At 37.4% G+C, this 23,428-nt stretch overlaps 1 protein-coding gene across 1 annotated transcript in view; it reads left to right on the top strand.

Annotated features, from left to right (window-relative positions):
• The window catches only part of LOC126251852 (cyclic GMP-AMP synthase-like receptor), a 272,843-nt gene that overhangs the window by 115,508 nt on the left and 133,907 nt on the right, over positions 1–23,428 (top strand). Inside the window, exon 5 of the mRNA XM_049952528.1 lies at positions 944–1,088. Within this exon, the coding sequence (XP_049808485.1) occupies positions 944–1,088 (145 nt within the window). The remainder of the gene's footprint in view (positions 1–943; positions 1,089–23,428) is intronic.

The raw sequence follows: 23,428 nt of genomic DNA, 5'->3' as shown, positions 1-23,428 counted from the left end.
ATGACATTTTTTGTATAGTTTAAGTGCTTCAAATTCACTTGTGTCACACTGGATAGTAGCTCTATGAGGCAATTACAAATTACTAGGTTGTCTTGTCATGATGAATCACATGCTAGGCAGGAAGGGCTGTACAAACCGCTGTCATAAGTGGTTCATGAGTTTAGCAATATTTGCAGCGGATATTAGCAGGTAAAATTTTGATAGTGCATTTCTTTTGTTGTATTCTTCCAACATAAAACAATTTCAGGGTTGATTTCCACAAGTTGGATTGGAGCATTCCCTTGTTAGTACCCTGTGAAAATAACCACTTTCTTAGATTACTTTTAATTTGAACTCTTTGTGTCTTCTGTGATAGAAAACAGTGGAATGTCTTCTGTCAGATTGCCACCAACAATACGTTCAAAATTATCAGTAAATGTGTGTACGGTATATTGTATGCACAAATATAATGGCTTATTTTAACAATGTGTGTTTCAACTTTTTTCAAGTTTTTGTATGTCACAACCAGGGTATGCAAATAATTGATAATTTCAATTTTTGTAGATTCCTGAAAAATGTTTCAACCCCATACAACACTGTTGACTGATAACAGAGCTCTCAGATATGGAGTAATTTTGAAAATATGTGACTGATTCAAAGGTTTTTTGATTTCCAGAACCAGGTATAATGATCTTTATGACAAGTATTCATCGAAAATAAAAATGTTATGCCCTATGAATGGAGCAACATTTTATTAGTTTGTTTTGTTTATTAGTTTATTTTGTTTTGCTTATAGTATTATACTAATTGTCTTTATTATCTGAATACTATAGTGGTGCATTTGATAAAGTTAGCTCATTGTATGCTGGCAGTGAAAAGATATTTTGTATTGTGTAAACTTCATTACAGTGACATCAAAAGTTTGTGTTGAAACAAGTATTTTTTCTTTTCATATTTTTTACAGGAGTGATACAGTCAAAACAAAAGTGAAGAGGTGGTTTGATGAAAAAGGCTTTATGTTAAGGTCAAAAGTTCATCAGTGGATGCAAGCTGTTGTTGATAATGCATTAAGGGAATACAGAAGCAGTGACAGGAAAAAAACATTTAAGGTATGTTCTTTTTATGGCAGATACAGAATGCATTTGATGTACAGACTACAAGAGAAAATTCTATGCAACCATTGTTGTAATTAATTTATTTAATTTTGAGCTTCTAGTATATGGTCAAGATGAATGAACAGCTGTGGAAGATGCCGTATACATGAGAAACTGTGTGAATATTTTAACTACAGCCTGATCATATGAATCATTGATGGAAATTGTTGCTTAGTTATTGTACTAACTAACAGGTCAGCTAAAGATACCCTTACTAGTGCCTATCTCCAGTTAGAACGTGTAAAATAATTAAAAAGATTTCATGTTTACCAAAAATTCCAGTCCTTGTTAGAGTTGTCTCCTAAGAATAATAGCACCAATAATGTTTCAGTGACTGATCGAGTTATTCATTTATATTTTATTTATTTATTCTTCCATGGTACAATGTATGATATAAGGATGTAAAATTAACTATCTTTTCTGGGTGTCAATACTGGATACTTGTGTCTTGAATTTCCTAATGGAGACATGTATCTCTTTGTTGCATTACTCTCCACTGGTAATGAAAAATGGAACCCTTTATTGAGACATCAGGTTAATCAAATCAAGTAAATATATGGCTGAAACATAAATGTACTTAATAACTTGTTTATTTCCACAACAAAGATGATGTAACATTGATTCTACAAAATCTAAGTCAATACTAGCCTTACGCTGCTGTTGCCATTGGTCCTTTTGTGCGTTTCAACAATCAAAATATGAAACAGTTATTTTGAAGTTTACAGTTAAGTTGATTCGTTTTTTAAAACAAGTGACAGAATTTAGATTTACAATTTGTTGCAATCTTTTTAAAATACAGTTATCAGTGCCAAAATACGTGAATTAGTTTTTCACAATAATGTTTAATTAATAAATGTTAATATTTGTTGGAACCAGCTCTAATTTTAATGTTAACATGAATCCTCAATTTTCACGCATAGCTACACAATTATTGCAGTTACATTTCTGCGTATGAATTGTATAAATATGGGTTTTAACATTAGTTTACATATATTGCACATATTTTCAGATAGTGTCTGTATTTCATTTCATTTTTTGTTGTTCCAGGTATTCTAGTCACATGAATACATTGAATTTATAATGTTGCACTTGCAACTGTACTCGGGCTCGTTTACTACCTATTTTTCACGTGGCTCTTCTGTAAAGGGGTTGGTAGTAAACGGTTGCATTTGCGCCCCTATTATTGAGCCTGATATTGGCTGGCTTTTGAAGAGCAGTGAATTGAACTATACACGTTCAGATTGTAACTTATTTATTCAAAAGAAACACTTTAACGTTGTGGCCATGCATTTTTAAGTTCACAAATAATAATCGGTGCAATTCGTACACTGTTTGTCTCACACCCACACACTTTCACTTTGTTCCTTCGCGTACCCTGGCGTCCATGCTTGCACTCGCGGCACTTTCCCGCTCCCACCTCACCACCACCACGGCCAACGACCAAAGACCCCGATTTTCCCGCTCACATCCACAGTCCTGAATCGGTTCACATGACACCACAGTAGTCAAAACAATTGCTAAACATGGCCACAATTCGTTTACAATATTTTATAATATTAAATACTTAAATCTAAATACATTATATAAGTTTACAAATTATCACCACACTTATATAATTCGTTGCAATTAAAAGAAAACCAAAACACTATCCCACGGAACTACAACGTCCATCAAAACACAAACAAGTATTTTCCGGTCTATTTTGCCCAGCATATTATCTCTGCTGCCGTGCTTTAAATTTTAAATTACTTGAAAGAGTTCCATATTATCCCCTGTTACCTTACATACCCCCACTTCATGGTGACATTACCTTAGTAACGGCAACATGAAGTAGCACCAAATGGAGTGAACCCATATTACTTTATATATTAAAGATTTTAATTATAACTATAATGGCACCAAAACACGTAGAACAGTGTTCTAGTGGTTAGTTAATCAGTGTATGTACTGTCATTAGGAAAACATACATACATAATCCAACAATGTATCCAACTCAAATATACAATTAGATAGTATCCTATTGAGCGACTGGGCAGGCAAAATAAATGCCCATGTTAGTCTATATGTAGGTTGCCCACTCACTGCACATTAACACTTCCACTTTTTACACAGTTGTTTCAGTAAGTTGCACGAAGTTGTTGTAACCAGATCCTTGTGTTCACAGGTTTATGCATTGGAATACAGTCTTTCCAAACTTGTCAGCCAACAGCACTGTGCTTCCTCTCATTAGCCAAGTCATCCTATCAAAATTTAATCAAATCCTCATAAATCTTGCCTAGACATGCAGACCCACATTTCCCAGGAATCAGGCTATCCAAATCCTCCCTGGAACATCCTGTTTTCACTGATCAGTTCTTATTGAGGTTTGTACAAATGACAAACATGCACACAAATCAAACACAAACATGGCATAGTTAAATATATTCTATTTCACCCTTCAAATATTCCCAGATCAGGACCTCCAACACTTCTACCCCCACGCACCAGTATCAACTCCAGGTGCCACAGATAATTTAGAAATTTTAATAAAAATATCAACTATTTTTTTTTTTTTTTTAACTCGACAATAGTGTACATGGGAATCTCACTTCCTTAATCTTTATTCTTTTACCACATATTTTTTCAACTCCGTTACATTTCTCAGTCCAAATGGCTTTTTGGACACTGGATATACCAACCTATATGCATTAGGGTGTGGACAACCCACTATCTCAAAGGGTCCTTGGTATAATTCAAATAACTTTTTGATTTCGCCATCAATGTCACTGGATTTTTTTCTTGTTCCTCACCAGCACCTTATCTCCCTCCTTGAACTTTGTTGTCTTATACCTTTCTCCATGCCTCCTCTGTCTCTCATGTCCTTTCTTTAACATTTGCTGTCTGGCCACCTGCATCTTCTCTTGACTTGTCAAGTCTTGAGATGGAGGAAAATCTATGTTTTCTGCTATTAGATTGTCAGGCTTGATATCTTTCATGAGCTCATAGGGTGAGAATCCTGTTGCACAACTCTTCACTGTGTTCATAAGATCCTCAAACACAGTTATATATTCTGCCCAAGTACTATGCTTTTTACTGCAATATGTCCTACATAGCCTACCCAGCTCCCTCATATACCTCTCAGCAGGGTTTCCTGCAGGGTGATACACTGAAATCCTTATATGCTTCATCCCAGATCTTTGCATAAACTTCCCCCACACACTAGATACAAATTGTGCTCCATTATCAGACAGAACATTCTCTGGTTTTATAACATTCACAAAGTAATCTTTCTCTAGCTTGTTAATTATATTCTGGCTAGTGGCCTTTTTCAGTGGATACAGCCTTACAAACTTTGAGAATACATCAACAGCTAAAAGAACATACTTTACACCCCCTCGGCCTGTTGGCAGCCTCCCAAATAAATCAATAGCCAGCAGTTCACCATTTCTTTTAGGAACAATATTCTGCATCTCTCCTTGTACTGCAATAGTATTATACTTCACTTTTTGACATTTGTCACAAGAAGCCAACTGTCTCTTTACTCTCCTGGCCATGTTGTTAAAACTAACATAGTCCTGCAGTATTTCCAAACATTTTTGAGCCCCATAATGCCCATGGCTAAGGTGGATGTAATTTATTAATTTTTCCACATGCTCATCTGGAAAACATACCTTCCACTCCTCTTTGTCCAAGTTTCTTCGTCTAAATAAAATACCTTTATAAATTCTATAATATTTAGCTATTTTTTCATGTTCTTTACTTCCAAAGTTTGTTTTGATAAACTTCAAGGTTTGGTCCCCATTCTGAAGTCTCCTCATGTCCTTACAGATGGATCTGATTTCCTTCTCTCCACCCACTCCTTTCATATACAATATCTGTAGTTCTTTCTCGTCTCCATTCGCTTCATGTTCTTCTCCAATGAAAGGTAATCTTGATAAGGCATCAGCCACATTGTTGTCTGTGCCCTTAATATATCTTATCTCATAGTTAAACTGCTGCAAAAACATGGCCCATCTCATGAGTCTATTATTTAACAGCTTACATTCTTGCAAATAGCTCAGAGCCTTATGGTCTGTGTAAACAATCACTTTCCTACCTTCCACATATATCCTGAACTTCTGAAATCCAAAAACTACGGCTAACAGTTCCTTCTCTGAGATACCATACATCAATTCATGTTTGGACAGCATTCTGCTTGCAAAAGCGATTGCCCTCTGCTCGGTCTTCCCATCTACTGCCCTCTCCTGAAATAGCACTGCCCCTATCCCATAATCTGAGCTGTCTGCCCCAATACAGAAAGGCAAAGACAAATCTGGATAGAACAAAATTTTGCTGTTTTTTAAGCTATTCTTGATGGCTTTAAATTCCCGGTCACAGTCAGATGTCCAGCACCAGGTTACACTTTTCTTTAATAGTCTACATAAGTTAGGTGAATTCAGGCTATAATCACTTATGTACTTCCTATAGAATGAACATAGTCCTATAAATGATTTCAATTGTTTCCTGTTCGTTGGCACCTTGCAGTCAACAATAGCCTTGATTTTCTCTTTATTGGGCAGAATGCCATCAGGAGTTAACTGATGACCGAGAAATAGTAATGTTGCTTGAAAAAATTCACACTTACTTAACTTTAGGGTCATCCCCCCTTTAGATATAGCCTTGAATACATCCTCCAACAGCTGACAGTGCTCTTGCCAATTGCTACTTGTAATCAAAATGTCATCTACGTACACTGTCAATTTTCTCATTAGTTCATCACCCAACACATGACTTAAAGCCCTTACAAAGACTGCTATAGATATTGATAAACCAAATGGCACAACTGTAAACATATAAGTCCTGCCCTCAAATAAGAAAGCAGTGTACTTTCTGCTCTCTTCAGCCAATCGCACCTGCCAGAACCCTGAAGTCAAATCAACACTTGACAGAATTTTAACATTATAAAATTTTTGCAACAGCTCATCCATGTTCTCTGGCTGATCATTTTCTTTGACTATTATTTTATTTAGCTTTCTTGCATCCAGTACAATTCTTATAGAACCATCCCTCTTTTTCACCACTACTATTGGATTACAATACTCACTCCTCCCCATTTCCAGTATGCCCCACTTCAACATCATCTGTATCCTTGCCCTTACAGCCTCTCTATTAGCTATTGCTATAGGATAAGGTTTGGCCCTTATCACTTCATGTGGCAATACCCTCAAAACGTAACTGAAATCTACGACTTTTCCAGGTCTGTCAGAGAACACATGCTTATGCTTACACAATAAACCTGTAAGCTGCACCTTTTGTTCCTCATTTAAATGTCCCATTTCATTTACTTTGTCATGTATCTGCTGTTCAGTGCAGATCTCATCACCTACCTCTTCTAGCCTTTGTAAATGAGTAATTGTCTCACCTCCTTTTAATTCCCCTTTAAATTTTATTCTTCGTCTATTTCCACCAGCATCAAATTCTACCACTCTGTCCTTTACAAAAATGCTACAGTCATACTTGTACAAGAAGTCCATACCCAAAATTACATTCATCGCCAAACCCTTCACCACAAAGCAACTAATATCAAAACAATACTCATTACTATTAAATTCCAGTAATACTTCCCTGCTGATGGGCTTGCTACATGTCCCAGTTGCTGTCTTAATTTTGACTCCCGTAACTGGTAATTCTATTAATCCTAAACCTTTAATTTGCTGCCAGAAAGATTCAGAGATTGCAGATAAACTTGAGCCAGAGTCTAATAATGCTACATCTGCAACTCCTCCCACACTGATATCAATTATTGGCTGTATCACCTCTATTTCTACTCTGTTCAGCCCTGATTCCTGTAATAAATCTCTTTCTACTTCACTCCTGCTTTCCTCTTGCATAACGCAAATATCTTTAGGTCTTTCTCCAAAACATACATCAGTATCCCCTTCAAACAGATCCTTAATAGCAAACTCAACATTCTCTTCTTCACTTAATTCTTCCAATTTTCTGGCAATTTTAAATTTTATTTTACCCCATTCTTCAGGCATCAAAGCTTTATGTAATTTTGCATAGGACACCCAATCACTCAAATCATAATCAGCCTCCTCCTTTCCTAACCATCCACAATTAACATCTTTGAGGCTTGCATCATCAGTTAAGAAAACATAGGTTTCAATTTTATCTTCTGGGCAACCTACAGCAACATTCTCCATATCATTACGCATTTCCATATCCACACTGAAGTCATTATCACTACCACAGTTAACACCTGCACCCACAAGCACAGTAACATTATCAGCAGGTAATTTACCAGCATTTTCCACATGGTCAAATACACCACTCATATTAGCCTTTACATCACACTGAATAACCCTCTCCTCACCTTTTCCACAATTCTCCATACTATTTCCAATAGACATCTCTACCCATTCATCACACCCATTATTACTGTGAACATTGCCCCTTAATTCCATATCCACTTCTGTTCCCCCTTTTGATGAAACTACCTCTGTCTCTGATCTTTCAATGAATTTTGCTGCACACAAACCAATATTGTCCTCCTCTGCTTGTAATTTCTCTTCCCTTTTAAACATGTCATCAATGTAAAACTCACACTGTTCATTGCTGATATTAGCCTTGTTCCCTTTTTTCCTCTTATACCTTTTATCTGTATTTCTATAATTGTTAAAACCCCCCCATAGATTTTCATTTCCTAAGACAGCATCCATATGACATATCCCAATTTCCCTATTTTCCTTGCTGACTTTATTACTCATCCCATCATGTCCTTGTCTGGCCCTGTTCACATAATTACCAGCCCCCCTGCGGACCTTAAGTGAGGCATCAATTAGTTTTTTGATTGCCTACCCTGTCCATTTGCATCTGGCATTCCTACTCTCATACCTTCTCTATCACTCCTCATCTGATCAAAATTGTCTCTTCTCCCTCCAAAATTTCTGTTATACCTTTGTGGCGTGCTTCTCCAATCTCTATCCTGATTATTCTGATTACTTCTATCTTCTCTCCACCTGTTATGGTTATTACTGTATTCATAATTAATACTGTTTCCCCTTTCATGATACCTTCCACTCTCCCTATGTTCCATGTATTTAGGTCTGTAGCACAATGCTCTGTCCATATTATCCACAAAATTAAGAAATTCTTCCACTGAATCTGTTGCACTGTGAATCAAATCCCATTGCAAATGCTCTGGTAATCTTCTCTTTAGTGTAGATATTTCTGTTAATACGCCCAGTGGCCTATCCAGATGATTTAATTTATTCAGTTCTCTAACACAGAACTCTCTCATACTTTCCTTTCCACTCTTGTAACTGGATCCATTCAAAAAATCGTTTTGCAATCTTAATTGTTTTGCTTGGCCCCAGTATTTGTTCAAGAACAGGTTTTCGAAAGTTTTAAAATCACAAAATTTATCATCATTTTGGTTTGCCCATGTTTGAGCTCCCCCTTCCAACTGCCTCTTAACATATTTAATTTTTGCCTGCTCACTCATCCCTGTCACAAAGTTATCCTTACACGCAGCTAGAAAGTCAACTGCATGGTATTTACTCTCCCCATTAAAAGGTTTTGACTGAAATCCATGCCCCAGAGGATATCCCAATAATAAATTTCCATTCCCTGCTGCCACAGTATTAACTGTTTCCCTCAAGACATTTATTTCCCCTTCTAATTCCTTCTTATTGTCAGTAATTCCCTTATGGCAATCCAGCACTCCTATCTTAATGGATTCAATGTCTGCCTCTGTTTGTCTTTGAAATAATGTGCATTTCTGTTCCTGTACCTGAATCTGCCCCACAAGATTACTTTGCACAGTGTCCACCTTGGCTACTAGGCCTCTTTCAACCTCATCAACTCTCTCAATAATTCCCTCAACAATTTTAACTGTGTTTTCAACTTTATCTGTAATTTGAGTGAATTTGAGATCTAGCTGATCAAATTTTTCACTCACTGTCTTTATTTTATCACTAAGCCTTAATTCCATATCCCCTATTTTCGAATCCATTTCTCCAATTATTGCAGTTTTTATATTCCCTATTTTCGAGTCTATTTCTCCTAATTTACTAGTAAGTTTTACAAAAAATGTGCTGAGGTCACTTCCTGGTATCCAGCCTATTTCTTTTGACATGCTAGGGCTACTACAGGTACTCCTAACATCCACTGATCGCCTTCACTTTGAGATTCTCGCGTCTCATCGGCCATGGCTAATGAAAGGACAATTTTGCAATGTAGCTGCTGGCTGTACTTATCTTTTAAATCCTCGTGTGACGCGACGTCTGCAGTGAGCTCCGCGGCACAGCTATGCAATGAATCTTAATCGGCGGCGTGGACACACAGCAAACTCAATCAGGAGCGAGAACACGTTGCGTAGGCCCCTGGCAGCATGTAGTCGTGTTGGTCGGTCGCACGGACGACGGCGTTGATCGTCGGCAGCACGTGGATACAGCTTCGACTGCTTTACCCGTAGCAACACATGGACGTGGCACGGACGACGGTTTCTTCTCGCGGCAGCACGTATCGCGGCACGGACGACTGTTTCACCCGCGGCAACACGTGGATACGGCAAGCACGGCGGTTTTACCCGCGGCAACACGTGGTCGACTCATTAGACTGTGTAACCGACTGCTTCACAATCGTGGTGGCCTTATATCGGCGTAACCACGGGGCAGCGCGTATCTTGTCCAGCACAAACACTCCGGTACTGCTAATGCACCGATTTAGCTCAGAGCCCCCACACTGACTGTTCAAAAGCCTATCAGATGGACATTCGATTCCGAAATACTATGGAATATGGAAGAAAGTCCTAATCCCGGACGAGCCCCCAATTGCAACTGTACTCGGGCTCGTTTACTACCTATTTTTCACGTGGCTCTTCTGTAAAGGGGTTGGTAGTAAACGGTTGCATTTGCGCCCCTATTATTGAGCCTGATATTGGCTGGCTTTTGAAGAGCAGTGAATTGAACTATACACGTTCAGATTGTAACTTATTTATTCAAAAGAAACACTTTAACGTTGTGGCCATGCATTTTTAAGTTCACAAATAATAATCGGTGCAATTCGTACACTGTTTGTCTCACACCCACACACTTTCACTTTGTTCCTTCGCGTACCCTGGCGTCCATGCTTGCACTCGCGGCACTTTCCCGCTCCCACCTCACCACCACCACGGCCAACGACCAAAGACCCCGATTTTCCCGCTCACATCCACAGTCCTGAATCGGTTCACATGACACCACAGTAGTCAAAACAATTGCTAAACATGGCCACAATTCGTTTACAATATTTTATAATATTAAATACTTAAATCTAAATACATTATATAAGTTTACAAATTATCACCACACTTATATAATTCGTTGCAATTAAAAGAAAACCAAAACACTATCCCACGGAACTACAACGTCCATCAAAACACAAACAAGTATTTTCCGGTCTATTTTGCCCAGCATATTATCTCTGCTGCCGTGCTTTAAATTTTAAATTACTTGAAAGAGTTCCATATTATCCCCTGTTACCTTACACACTGCATGCTCCTTTGTTTGTATTACTTTGCGTAAGCATTGCGAGATTGTATCAGATCCTCCAACATAGTCAGATTTGCTATTTTTGTTAAGTCATCTCATTCTGTAACTATTAGAGTTTGATACAATGGTTCTTATTAAATACATACATAACAAATATTCTTGTAAATAACATAATAATTCCTTACATTTTTTGTAGTTCTTATATGTAGTCCTTCAGTGTTTCTATTTACATGATACATGTTGTGGATAAAGTTACATATTACAGTTTAAGGATGATTCTTTGGCTCTTGGGGGCTATTTTAAGTACACTATGTGATCAAAAGTATCTGGAAAACCCCCAAAACATACTTGTTTTAATATTGGGTGCATTGTGCTGCCACCTACTGCCAAGTACTCCTTATAAGCGAACTCGGTAGTCATTAGACATTGTGAGAGAGCAGAAAGGGGCACTCTGCAGAACTCAAGGACTTTTTAACGTAGTCAGGTGATTGGGTGTCACTTGTGTCATACATCTGTATGTGAAATTTCCACATTCCTAAACATCCCTAGGTCCACTGTTTCCAATGTGATAGTGAAATGGAAACATGAAGGGACACATACAGCACAAAAGTGGACAGGCTGATCTTGTATGTTGACTGACAGGGACCGCCGACAGTTGAAGAGGTTCGTAATGTGTAATAGACAGACTCTGTCTAGACCATCACACAGGAATTCCAAACTGCATCAGGATCTACTGCAAGTACTACGACAGTTAGGAGGAAGGTGAGAAAACTTGGATTTCATGTTCGAGCGGCTGCTCATAAGTCACACATCATGCTGGTAAATGCCAAACAATGCCTTGCTTGGTGTAAGAAGCATAAACATTAGACGATTGAACAGTGGAAAAACATTGTGGGGAGTGACGAATCACAGTACACAATGTGGTGATCAGATTGCAGGATGTGGGTATGGCAAATGCCCAGTGAATGTCACCTGCTAGCGTGTGTAGTGCCAACAGTAAAATTCGAAAGTGGTGGTGTTATGGTGTGGTCGTGTTTTTCATGGAGGGGGCATCGAAGAGCAATTCAGGGATGACGATTGCATCTTTCAACATGATCAAGCACCTGTTCATAATGCACAGCTTGTGGCAGAGTGGTTACACGACAATAACATCCCTGTAACGGACTGGTCTACACAGAGTCCTGACCAGAATCCTATAGAACATCTTTGGGATGTTTTGGTATGCTGACTTCATGCCAGGCCTCACCGACTGACATCGATACCTCTCCTTGGTGGAGCACTCTGTGAAGAATGGGCTGCCATTCCCCAAGAAACCTTTCAGCACCTGATTAAACATATGCCTGCAGGAGTGGACGCTGTCATCAAGCCTAAGGGTGGACCAAAACCATACTGAATTCCAGCATTACCGATTGAGTGTGCCATGAACTTGTAAGTCATTTTCAGCCAGGTGTTCGGATACTTTTGATCACATAGTGCATTTCTTTACATTATAATAACTGTTATGTGACAAATACTTTTTAATTCTTTGATTAAAGATGCTGAGGTCATTTACACTTTAACTTCCTGTGTTAGGCTGCTGTACAGTCTTAGTTCATGATATAACATATCTACATCTACATCTTTACTCTGCAAACCACCACCACCATTACAGCAAGCAAAAGAGTTAGTTGCTAGTAATACTGGGCTGAGAGACCTGTGGAACCAGAGTTGTCAATTTATTGAAAATCTTGAAGAGCATGAGTGGTTTTGAAAGTATAATTGTGATACTGCTGTCACGGAACTCGACAGGAAACTGTAGGTCAAATTGAACAGAGCTCCAGATTGTGACTGTGGGGCTCCAAACCAGACAATCAAGCACATTAGAGATGAATGCCCCTGGCATTCCTACCAGGAGAGTTGGAGTGACCTCATGAAAGCTAACAATACATCTCTTACATGGATCAGAAACCTACATATTGACATTTAGTTAATTTTGTATGGAGTTTTGTACTTTCATATTCCTGTTGTATATAGTATTACTAATGTTATATACCTGTAATTTTACACTGTATGTCAACCATACGAGTAAATAAATAAATCTGCAAACCACTGTGAGGTGCATGGCAGAGGGTACATCCCATTGTGCCAGTTATTAGGGTGTTTTCCCATTCCATTCAAGTATGGAGTGCAGAAAGAACGGCTGTTTGAATGCCATGTGCATTCACTAATTATTCTAATGTTATCTTTATGATCCCTATGTGAACAATACATAGGGGATTGTAGTATATTCTTAGAGTCATGATTTATAGCCAGTTCTTGAAACTTTGTTAATAGATTTTCTCAGGAAAGTTTACGCCTGTCTTCAAGAGGCTGCCAGTTCAATTCTTTCAGTATCTCTGTGACACTCTCCCATGAATTAAATAAATTGTTAACTGTTACCATTTGTACTGCCCTTCTCTGTATACATTTAATGTCCCCTGTTTAAGTCCTATTTGGTACAGGTAGTGTTACTTTTTTAAACATTGATGGTTGACACATATGATATTATCGACAGTATTTTTAAAAACTATCGATGTATGATTAACTATCAATTGTTTTGTGAAGGTATTTCAAATGAAAAATAGCTTTCTAAGAATTTTTATTGCTTAAAATACAACAAGATTTGCAAATTTTGTTTTATAAAAAGTAAGGTATTTAAATTATTGTCGTTTAGTCTGTTGTTTAAGATACAACATTGAAAGATACACATAAGGTGTTTAAATTTTTCTGCTTCAGTCTGTTGCATTTTTAAGTAATTATTTACCCTCCCTTGGAGGAAACCCTCTCTGCAAGAACCGAAGTCGCTGGACACTACAAAAAGTTAATGGTCATTGCATGCAACACACTATTTCATTTTGCATAATATTCTAATACACAAGCATGCTTGTCTACTACAGGTTTTTCAAAATACTGATGTATGTCAATTATGGAATCACTGATTGGTGTAACGACATTGACATTATGCTGATGCTAATTGGGCACAAAAAGTAGATCATCCAATTTCAAACAGTTAGACGTATCAGTAGACATATTAGCATTGCTCATGGATGCTTCTCTTTGAGGTATTATCCTTGTAGTTGACGCAGTGATAGCAGCATACTCTCTCTGAAGTGTCCTCTGCCTCTTGAAATGTCCTGTAACAAGTTGTCTAAACCTAGGATCTAATAATGTCACAAGCATATTAACAGTCAATGTGTTAAATGGTTTCATTTTTTCATTGATTGATTTAATCAAGGAATCCAGAACACTTTGTTCTTAACTAGTTGTTCAGGTGCCTTACAAGTGTGTAAATTTTGCAGCAAAACCTTGTATAAGAAGTATAATTAAGGAAGCAGTGATATGACTCCCCTGAGTTTGTTGTTGTTGTTGCCACTTCAAAACATTCAAGTACTTCTTAAATTCTTTTGAGCACGTGGGATGAGCTGTTCGATCGAGTTGACATTTCTTATATCAGTCTCAGTTCTTTTTTGTTTGCTTTTTTTTAACATGGTGCAGTTTGTCACTGGCTAGTGTTAAGTTATGAAAGAAAGCCACAATAGCCTTTAATTTCAATAAAATTTTGAAAAATGTTTCTGCTTTGAAAAAGTTATTACTGTTAAGTTGATGCAGTGGGCAAAACAGGGTGAATGTCAAATCCTTAAAATTTAGGCAGTTTTTTTCAATAACTGCAGTGTTGTCTATAATAACTACTACTGTCTTATCATGGAAATTGTTTTCTACTAAGATTTGATTCTGACCTGAAAAAATGTAATGCTAAAGTAGCCTGGCAGTATGTCCAAAAGTCTGAATAACATTGTCAAAAAACTTCGTTTTTCAACATATTGTTATCTGGAAAATTACTTTCATATATAAAAAAATAGTTCTCATAAAAATTGGGCCAATATATTACTTGTCGATGTTAATGTTGAGCTCAGTGTCTTAGAAGTATGGGGAAAGGAGGAAGAGGAAGAAGAATAAAAAGAAAAAGAAAAAAGAAGAAGAAGAAGAAGAAGAGGTAGGTCACCATAAGGAATAAGGATTTGAGAGGGGAAGTGTTTACTGGTCTGCCACGCAATGCTGCTACCTTAGGTGTGCATGCTTGCTGATGAACTGCAGCAAATACAGTGTAGACTGCACATGGGAATAACTAGATTGAAACTGCGTTGAAGAGTCAAGGGTGGCTTCTTCACTCGTTATGTTTTTTTCTCTGTTGAGTTGACACTCAGTGCAAAACAAAAGGGCCATCACTGTTCTGCAGTGCTACAGCTGCTATATCACGGAGGTTGGTAGCGCTTGTGATCTTAGTGCAGTCAACATAAAGTGTGTAGCTCATAGAAGTTTTGTTGGGTGTTTCGCCTTTAGATTAGATTATATTAGTTTTTCGTTCCATAGATCCATGCTGAGGAGATCCTCGTGGATGTGGAACATGTCAATTTATTTATTTTTTTTAAGCTGAAATAACAATACTAATAGTATGAATATATACAATACATCATTTGTTTCTATTAAAAAATTCGTCAATGGAGTAGAAGGAGTTGGCCACTAGTCTTTCAGGCTCCTTTTAAACTGATCTTTATTTGTAACTAAATTTTTTATGTTTACTGGCAAACTATTGAAGATGAGTGTTCCTGAGTAGTGGACCCCTTTTTGAACTAAAGTAAGTACTTTTAAGTCCTTGTGCAGACCATTTTTGTTCCTGGTATTGTATGTATGAACTGAGCTGTTTGTTGGAAAAAGAGATATATTATTTAGGACAAATTTCATTAATGAGTAAATATATTGAGAGGCAGTAGTTAGTATACCCATTTCTTTGAAGAGGTTTCTACAGGACGTCCGTGAATTTACTCCACAAATAATATGTATTACACGCTTTTGGACTCTGAAAACTTTTGTTTGACTTGGAGTTACCCCAAAATATTATACTATATGACATTATGGAATGAAAGTAGGCAAAGTATGCAAGCTTTTTCATTTTTATGTGGCCTATGTCTGTTAACACTCGAATTGCAAATACAGATTTGTTAAGGCGTTTCTGCAGTTCTGTGGTGTGCTCTTCCCAACTGGATTTATTATCAAGTTGTAATCCCAGGAATTTAAGACTATCAACCTCTTCTATCTGCTCTTCATAGTATTTTATGCATATGCTGGGTGGAAACCTCTTACAGGTTCTGAATTGCATATAGTGAGTCTTTTCGAAGTTTAATGTCAGTGAGTTGGCTTTAAACCATTCATTAATATCCATGAAAATATCATTAGCAGATCTTTCATTAAATACACTTGACATACTATTTATTGCAATACTTGTGTCATCTGCAAACAAAACGAACTCTGCTTCTGGCAGTGTAACTGATGAGAGATCATTAATGTACACAAGAAAAAGCAATGGCCCTAAGATGGATCCTTGTGGGACACCACATGTAATTTCTTCCCTTTCTGATGATGACTGATGACTTAATTCACTAGTCCCTTGCACTGACACCCTTTGTTTCCTGTTAGTGAGGTATGACTTGAACCATTTTGCAGCACTGCCCGTGACACTATAGAATTCTAATTTACGTAAAAGGATGTTGTGGTTCACACAATCAAATGCCTTTGACAAATCACAGAAAATACCTGCTGCTTGTAATTTGTTATTTAATGAATTAAGTACATTTTCACTGTAGGTGTAAATAGCCTTCTCGATATCAGAACCCTTCAGAAATCCAAACTGTGTTCTTGATAATATGTTATTTGTGGTCAGATGGTTGAGCAGCTGCCTGTACATTACTTTTTCTAAAATTTTTGAGAATGCTGGCAAAAGTGAAATCGGTCCGTAGTGTGATGGTATCTCTTTATCCCCTTTCTTGAATAGAGGCTTAACATCTGCATATTTTAGCCAGTTAGGAAATGTCCCAGTTATAATTGACTGGTTACACAAGTAACTTAGAATTGTACTAAACTCACAAGAACATGCCTTAATTAACTTTGTTGATATTTCATCGTACCCACTAGAATGCTTTGTTTTTAAAGATTTTATTATGGAAGTTATTTCTTTTGGTGAAGTGAGTGATATATTCATGTACTTGAAGCTATTTGTGAAGGCTAGTTTCAGATATTCAAGGGCATTATTTACTGATCCTGAAAGTCCCATTCTATCAGTAATGGATATAAAGTACTTGCTAAATAGATTTGCCACACTATGCCCATCAGTTACTAATATGTCATCTACCCTTAGTGCTATTTGCTCCTGTTCCTTTCTGGTTCTACCAGTCTGCTCTTTCACTATATCCCATATTGTTTTTATTTTGTTCCCTGACATTGCTATCTTCTTCTTGTAGTGCATTTGTTTAGACGTCTGAATTACTTTTTTTAATGTTTTACAGTATTCCTTGTATTTAGCTAAATCATCAGCATTGGAGCTATTCTTGGTAGACAGATACATTTTCCTTTTTGTCTTACAGGAAATCTTTATTCCTTGTGTAATCCATGGTTTTATTATAGACTTCTGTTTAATTTGAGTAACTTTTAGAGGAAAACAGTTTTCAAACATGGTACTGACATTGTTCATGAATGTGTTATATTTTTCATTCATGTCATGAGCACTATAAACATCTTTCCAGTTCATATCTTTGAGCAGTTTTCTAAAATACTCAATTTTTGGTTGATTGACTACTCTCCTGTACTCAGATTTAGCAGTCTTGATAATCTGCTTAGAATTTACATCTAAAACAAGGAGCTGCATGTCATGATCTGATAGTCCATTTATAGCAGGTTTTATGATATGATTTTGTTCCTTTGATTTGTCTATAAAAATGTTATCAATGGCTGTCCTTGAGGATTTAGTGATCATAGTTGGAAAGATTACAGTGTGAGTTAGATTGGAAGGCAACATTACTAACTGCAGTGAATGTTTACTGGAAGATTGCATTAGAAAATCTGTATTAAAGTCACCAGCAATCAAAATTTGTTTGTTTCTTCCTGTTAAATAACCCAAAAGAGCTTCTAGATGATCTAAGAATAGATTATAATTTCCTGCAGGTGCTCAGTAAATAGTTATTATTATATAGGATCTGTTATAGAACTCTACTTCTGTTGCACATGCTTCTAGATGCTGCTCTAAACAGAATTTATTAATGTCAATGTTCTTGAAATTATGGCAGTTTCTGATAAATGTGGCAACTCCTCCTCCATCCATATCTACTCTGCAGAAGTAGGAAGCTAGCTTAAATCCTGAAATGTCTAAAATATCTATATCAATGGTCACTTGATGTTCAGAGAGGCAGATTATGTCAATTTGGTTAGATGAATTCATTTCATCGATACAAATGAGTAGTTCATCAACTTTATTTCTAAGTCCCGGAATGTTCTGCTGTAATAAAGATAACTGATACTGCATACTAATGGGATTGTAACTGCTTTGGCGAAGATGAACTGGCAGTTTCTGATTACTTTCTGTTACACTGTTTAAATGGAGGCTGTATGATAAAATCTGACTCCCGTTCATCTGTTTTCTCAAACTGAGTGTGTCTGCCAATCTCTCTTAAAACTCGTTTTCTTTCCCCCTTCCCTATCCTAAAAAAGGCATCCCTCTGACACTTGTGACCACTGGTATTTTACCACTTGTGCCAGTGTTCCCCCTTAAGTTTTCTGCAATCAACCCAGACAGTTTTCCCTTCCCTTTCCTATTGAGGTGAAGGCCATGCCTAGTGTAGTCCCACCTATCGATAGCATCCACAGGAATCAAACCAATATGGGACCCTATATCCGTCTTAAGCAGCCACTCCAACTCCAAGTTCACCCTCCCTATGGAAGAGTTCAAATGAGGCCGATCATGGTGTCTCAACACAGACACAAATCCCACACTCGTATGCTTCATTGCTGATGCTATCTTCACCAGGTCACTCTCGATGGAATATTCAGAGTCTCTGTCAATGCTATTTCCCGGACCACCCACTATAACCACGGCATCCTCCTTTGTGAAATCCTTGCATAAAGCACCTACATCCTCTGTTACCTGACCCAGACCTGCACTAGGCTTGAAAAAGTTTGTGACCTGGTACTCTGGACCTAGATTTTCCTGCAGTAGTTGTCCAACACCTCTACCATGGGACTACCTAACAACAGAACTTTCTTTCTCTAACTTTCTTTCTCTTTACAAATTTCCCTACCTTTTTCAAGTCCTTGAAAGCTGGTTGTGCCCTTTCTACAGCTTCAGCTACACGAGGCTCATCCGATTCTGACTGAGGCAATAGGTCAAATCTATTTTCAAGATTTATGACAAAGCTGTCTGATGCTCTCCTTTGCCTGTTCCCCCTATTACCTGTTGCCACTTCCCACCTCTGTTCACCCTTCTCCCTCTTTAACCTGTCCAGATCCTCCCTTGCCTTGTCTAGGTCAGCTTGAAGAGCTGCAATTTTCCCTTCCTGTTCCAGTATTTTCCTATCTCTACTGCAGATCCTACAATACCACTGGTGAGCCTCATTTATGTCCCCATTTCCCATGCCACTACTTTCGCCCCAATGAAAGAAACTACAGCACCCATCACACCATACCCTGGAACTAACAATCCTACGGCATGTCACACACTTCTCACTCATGGTAAAAACAGAAATCGTATAAGCTGATTTAAGTAGTGACTAAAACGTAAACAAAGGACCCTAGAAACTATTCAGGCAGATATAAAAACATTGAAAGAGTACTGAATAAAAAAACTGGTGATTACATATAACTCACTGTTTACTTATGATACGCGCTCGTGAAATTAAGCCTAAAATCCGTGCTATAGGCGCGAGAAGGAAAATAAACTTCTTACCCCGTTTAATCTTCTTTAACACTTCACTAACACTTCCATTAATGTAACAACACTTATATTTATACCAACTGGAAATGTTTGTCTATAAGTTTAATTCACTGCTTACTTACGATTTGCGCGCGTGAAATTAGGCCTAGGATTCATGCTACAGGCGCGAGAAGAAAAATACGCTTCTTACCCCGTTTAATCTTATTTTATACTTCACTAACACTTCCACTAATTCAACAACACTTATATTATATTTGTAACACCTGTACACGTTCATCGGGGGAAGCTCACAGAATGGTATAAAGACTGCAATATGGTATTAATGAAGGGTAAAGAAAGGTGTGGCGAGAGACAGCAGTGCTGGCACCTTCATCCATCATACCAATGTATTCCTATAATATACCTGTGCCACTCAAAGTTTGCACTTGACGGAACCTGATAGATAGTGTTTCGTCTGCTTCACTGTAGTGGCGATACAACAGCTTCGATTACACAGTAGCCGAGTATTTTCCATTATCACTGGAAAGTTCCAATTCGATTAGTAAGGCCTATATTTACAACTTGCTATGGTTAGTCATTTGGCAAATATATGCATTAATATAGACACTGTTTTATAAACACTGAAAATTTTGATTCTGTTCCGATTTGCTAACACAATGGGAGCACTTCCACATAAATCACCACAAACGCAAGTTGTTTATATACATGGAAGACAGCAACACCGTAATTCTAAAGACACTGCCAGCTGATTTTGCTATGCTGTATTAATTTCAGTTCAGACGGTGTTAGGTTCACGTTCGTTTCTCACTTGTTAGTCTGCTACCTCACAAACTCAAGTGAAAATTTTGGGTGTTGAAATAACAATGTTTTGAGAAAGTGCATTATAGAGACACATATGTTCAAATGTGTTGCTTATTTGTAGTAATGAATAAGAAAATATATTAAGCCTGTTGTAACACAATTATTCAATGATTTGTTATGGTTGGCAGTATCTGTAAACAGAACACAAATGACACTACAGCTTCAGATTTCTATTTACAAGAAGGGCGGCGGGGGGGGGGGGGGGGGGGGGCGGCAAGAAATACCTTACAAGAAACGAAACTCAGCATGGCAAAAAAAATGTTACTTACATGTGCATAGATTCTGCATTGTGATGATCTGCAGTTTTTATCACTTTTAATATGGGTGAAACTAATTTTTCATCTATAATAAAGTGGCAAGTCAGTGGCAGTATGCCTTCATTCGCATTGCTTTTCCACATTCCCATTGTAATACTAAAAACAATTACATTTTGTAAGGGCTTACTGTAATTTAGTTTTTATCTCTTCGTATAGTTTTGAAATCAGTGAACATTTAAGTGTGTGTGCATAAAGAGAATCAAGTTCTTTTTTTTTTTTTTTTTTATTTTTGAGCTGGTGCTGTGGATCTAACTTCTGTTTAAATAATTTTTATAGAGCTTCTCGATTCTTTTGGTTGCACCTCTTGCATTTGATCTACCTCACAAGTTGATCCCTCACCTTTGAATTTTATTACTAATTCGTGATTCCTAATTTTTCACCATGCTTCCATTTTAGTGGTCTATTAAATTAATCCTAATCCCTGATCATGTTTATAATCTTTAATGCAGATGGTACACTTTACAAACTGACTATTATCCCCACTTTCTTGAAAAAATTCCACACAGATGATCGATTTTTACAGTTCATTTTCAAAACAATAACAAAAAAACTCGATTTACACACCTCTTACATAAACACAATAATCTTGGAAGCATGGAATTTCCTCAGCCAACAGAGACTATCAGTGACATGTGCAAAGTACTGATTGATTCATGTTGGCACCATTCAGAACACTTCTTAGCTACTGTCCTCTTTGTCTCACTGCTGCTGACAGTGATACAGCAGTTGTGGCACTATAGTTGTGTGATGAATAATAATCTTGTTGTTGTGTAGTGTTTAAATAATGAAATGAGTGACGGAGAAGCCATTGTTGTCACATTGAGGTCACCTCCTATGATACCCCTTAGAGCTGGAATCTTAAGAGACAGAATTCTTCCTCATGACACTCGAAAAATTATTAATCATGTTGAAGAATGTCATAAACTTGAAAAAAATGAGAAAAAAAGTAATAATAGTGAGCTTATTCACCAGCTGCACAACTTTCAAACAAGGGGTTTCAGCATTAATGGGCAAGAGCTTAAGAAATATCTACAGGATTTGGTGTTTTGCAGAAACATTTCTGGACATTCAGTCAACTCTTGGCAAGAAGAGATTAGATTTGTCTCACATCCATTAAAACGTTTACATTTTGCCCAAATTACTTATGAATATGCAATGCAATGCTGTGACAGCAGACAGTATGTAAGTACAGCTGTATATTTTAATGATTATGTCCAGCCACCGCACAAATAAAAAAAAATCTTGACACGCTACAGGTTGTGCTTTCACCATATTTATTTTTGTGGGAGCTGGTGTGTCCTTGAAGGAACAAGGTCTGTCAGTTGACCACAGCATGGGCAACCAACCCATGAATGATATTTGTGCTTCTGCAAAAGCAGAAGTGATGCAGGGGCATTAGGATTGTGTCAGTGTTGTGTGTTTTCAAACTATACACATTGACAAGTACAACTGAAAACACTTGTAAGTACAATGAGGAATCAGAAACAAAAGAGGACAGTAGAAGATGTGTTTAATTAATAATAACAGTAATTGTATTTATTTTAAAATACATTATACAGTACAATCAGAAACAGTTAACAAATATTTAAAATATCATTTTTTCCTCTATGAACTGTGTTGTATTAGAGCAGCCTTACTTACAGTTGTATTCCTTGGTACAAGCAAGTAAGCTCTCACATTTGAAGAAGAAAATCAATATAATGCACTTCCACAAAATCTAGTTATTTATTGGAGATTAGTGTTTAATGCCCATCAACAAGGTCATTAGAGATGGAGCACTAGCTCGGATTAGGGAAGGATGGGGAAGGAAATTGGCAGTGCCCTTTTGAAGAAACCATCCTGGCATTTGCCTGAAGTGATCCAGGGAAATCATGGAAAATCTAAATCAGAATAGGCAGATGCGGGTTTGATCCATCGTCCTCCCAAATGAAAGTCCAGTGTGCTAACCACTGTGCCATCTCACTTGGTTCATTATTTACGTGTGTTGTTTTTACCATAAGCATCTGATCAGTACGAGATGTGCATGGCCGTGAGTTGTAGTCACTGGAAGACAAACAAGAAAATTTCCTCTTTCACAACCCCTCCCCCACAACGACCAATCTGATAACATACTTTGTAAACAACTTAGACTGGGCAAGGTGCCACCATATTTGTTGTTGGTTAAATACCTCCATACAATCTACTTTCCCTCTGCACTCCAAACACCATGGAGGTAACAGGAAATGAAAGTTTTTCTGGCACCGATTAAAAAAAAATCAAACGACAGGACTATTGATAGTTCAACCAGACTACCAATAGTGATGATAGTGCGGATACTATCAATTAATTGATAGTTTATCGATAATTAAAGAACACAAGGTATGGGTCCCATACAATTGAGCAATATTCTAGGATGGGTCACACAAGTGATTTGTAGGCAATCTTCTTTGTAGACTGATTGCACTTCCCCCGTATTTTACCAGTAAACTCAAGTCCGCCACCTGCTTTACTGACAACTGAGCCTCTGTGATCATTCCATTTTATATCCCTACAGAGTGTGACTCATTAATGTTACAGTCATAGGATACTACTTTTTTTGTTTTGTTTTTGAAGTGCACAATTTTACATTTCTGACCATTGTGAGCAAGTTGCTAATCTTTGCACTACTTTGAAATCCTATTAGGAACTGACCGAATATTTATGCAGCTTCTTTCAGACAGTATTTAATTATAGATAACTGCATCATCTGCAAAAAGCCTGATGATTAATACTGTCTGCGAGGTCATTAATATACAACATGAACAGCAAGGGTCCCAGCACACTTCTCTGGACACACCCAAATTACTTATATATTTGACGATGACTCCA

The sequence above is a fragment of the Schistocerca nitens genome, chromosome 4 (genome assembly GCF_023898315.1).
Source record: "Schistocerca nitens isolate TAMUIC-IGC-003100 chromosome 4, iqSchNite1.1, whole genome shotgun sequence".
NCBI lineage: Eukaryota > Metazoa > Arthropoda > Insecta > Orthoptera > Acrididae > Schistocerca > Schistocerca nitens.
The sequence above is the reverse complement of the archived record's forward strand: the minus strand, read 5'-3'. Positions and strand labels throughout refer to the sequence as shown.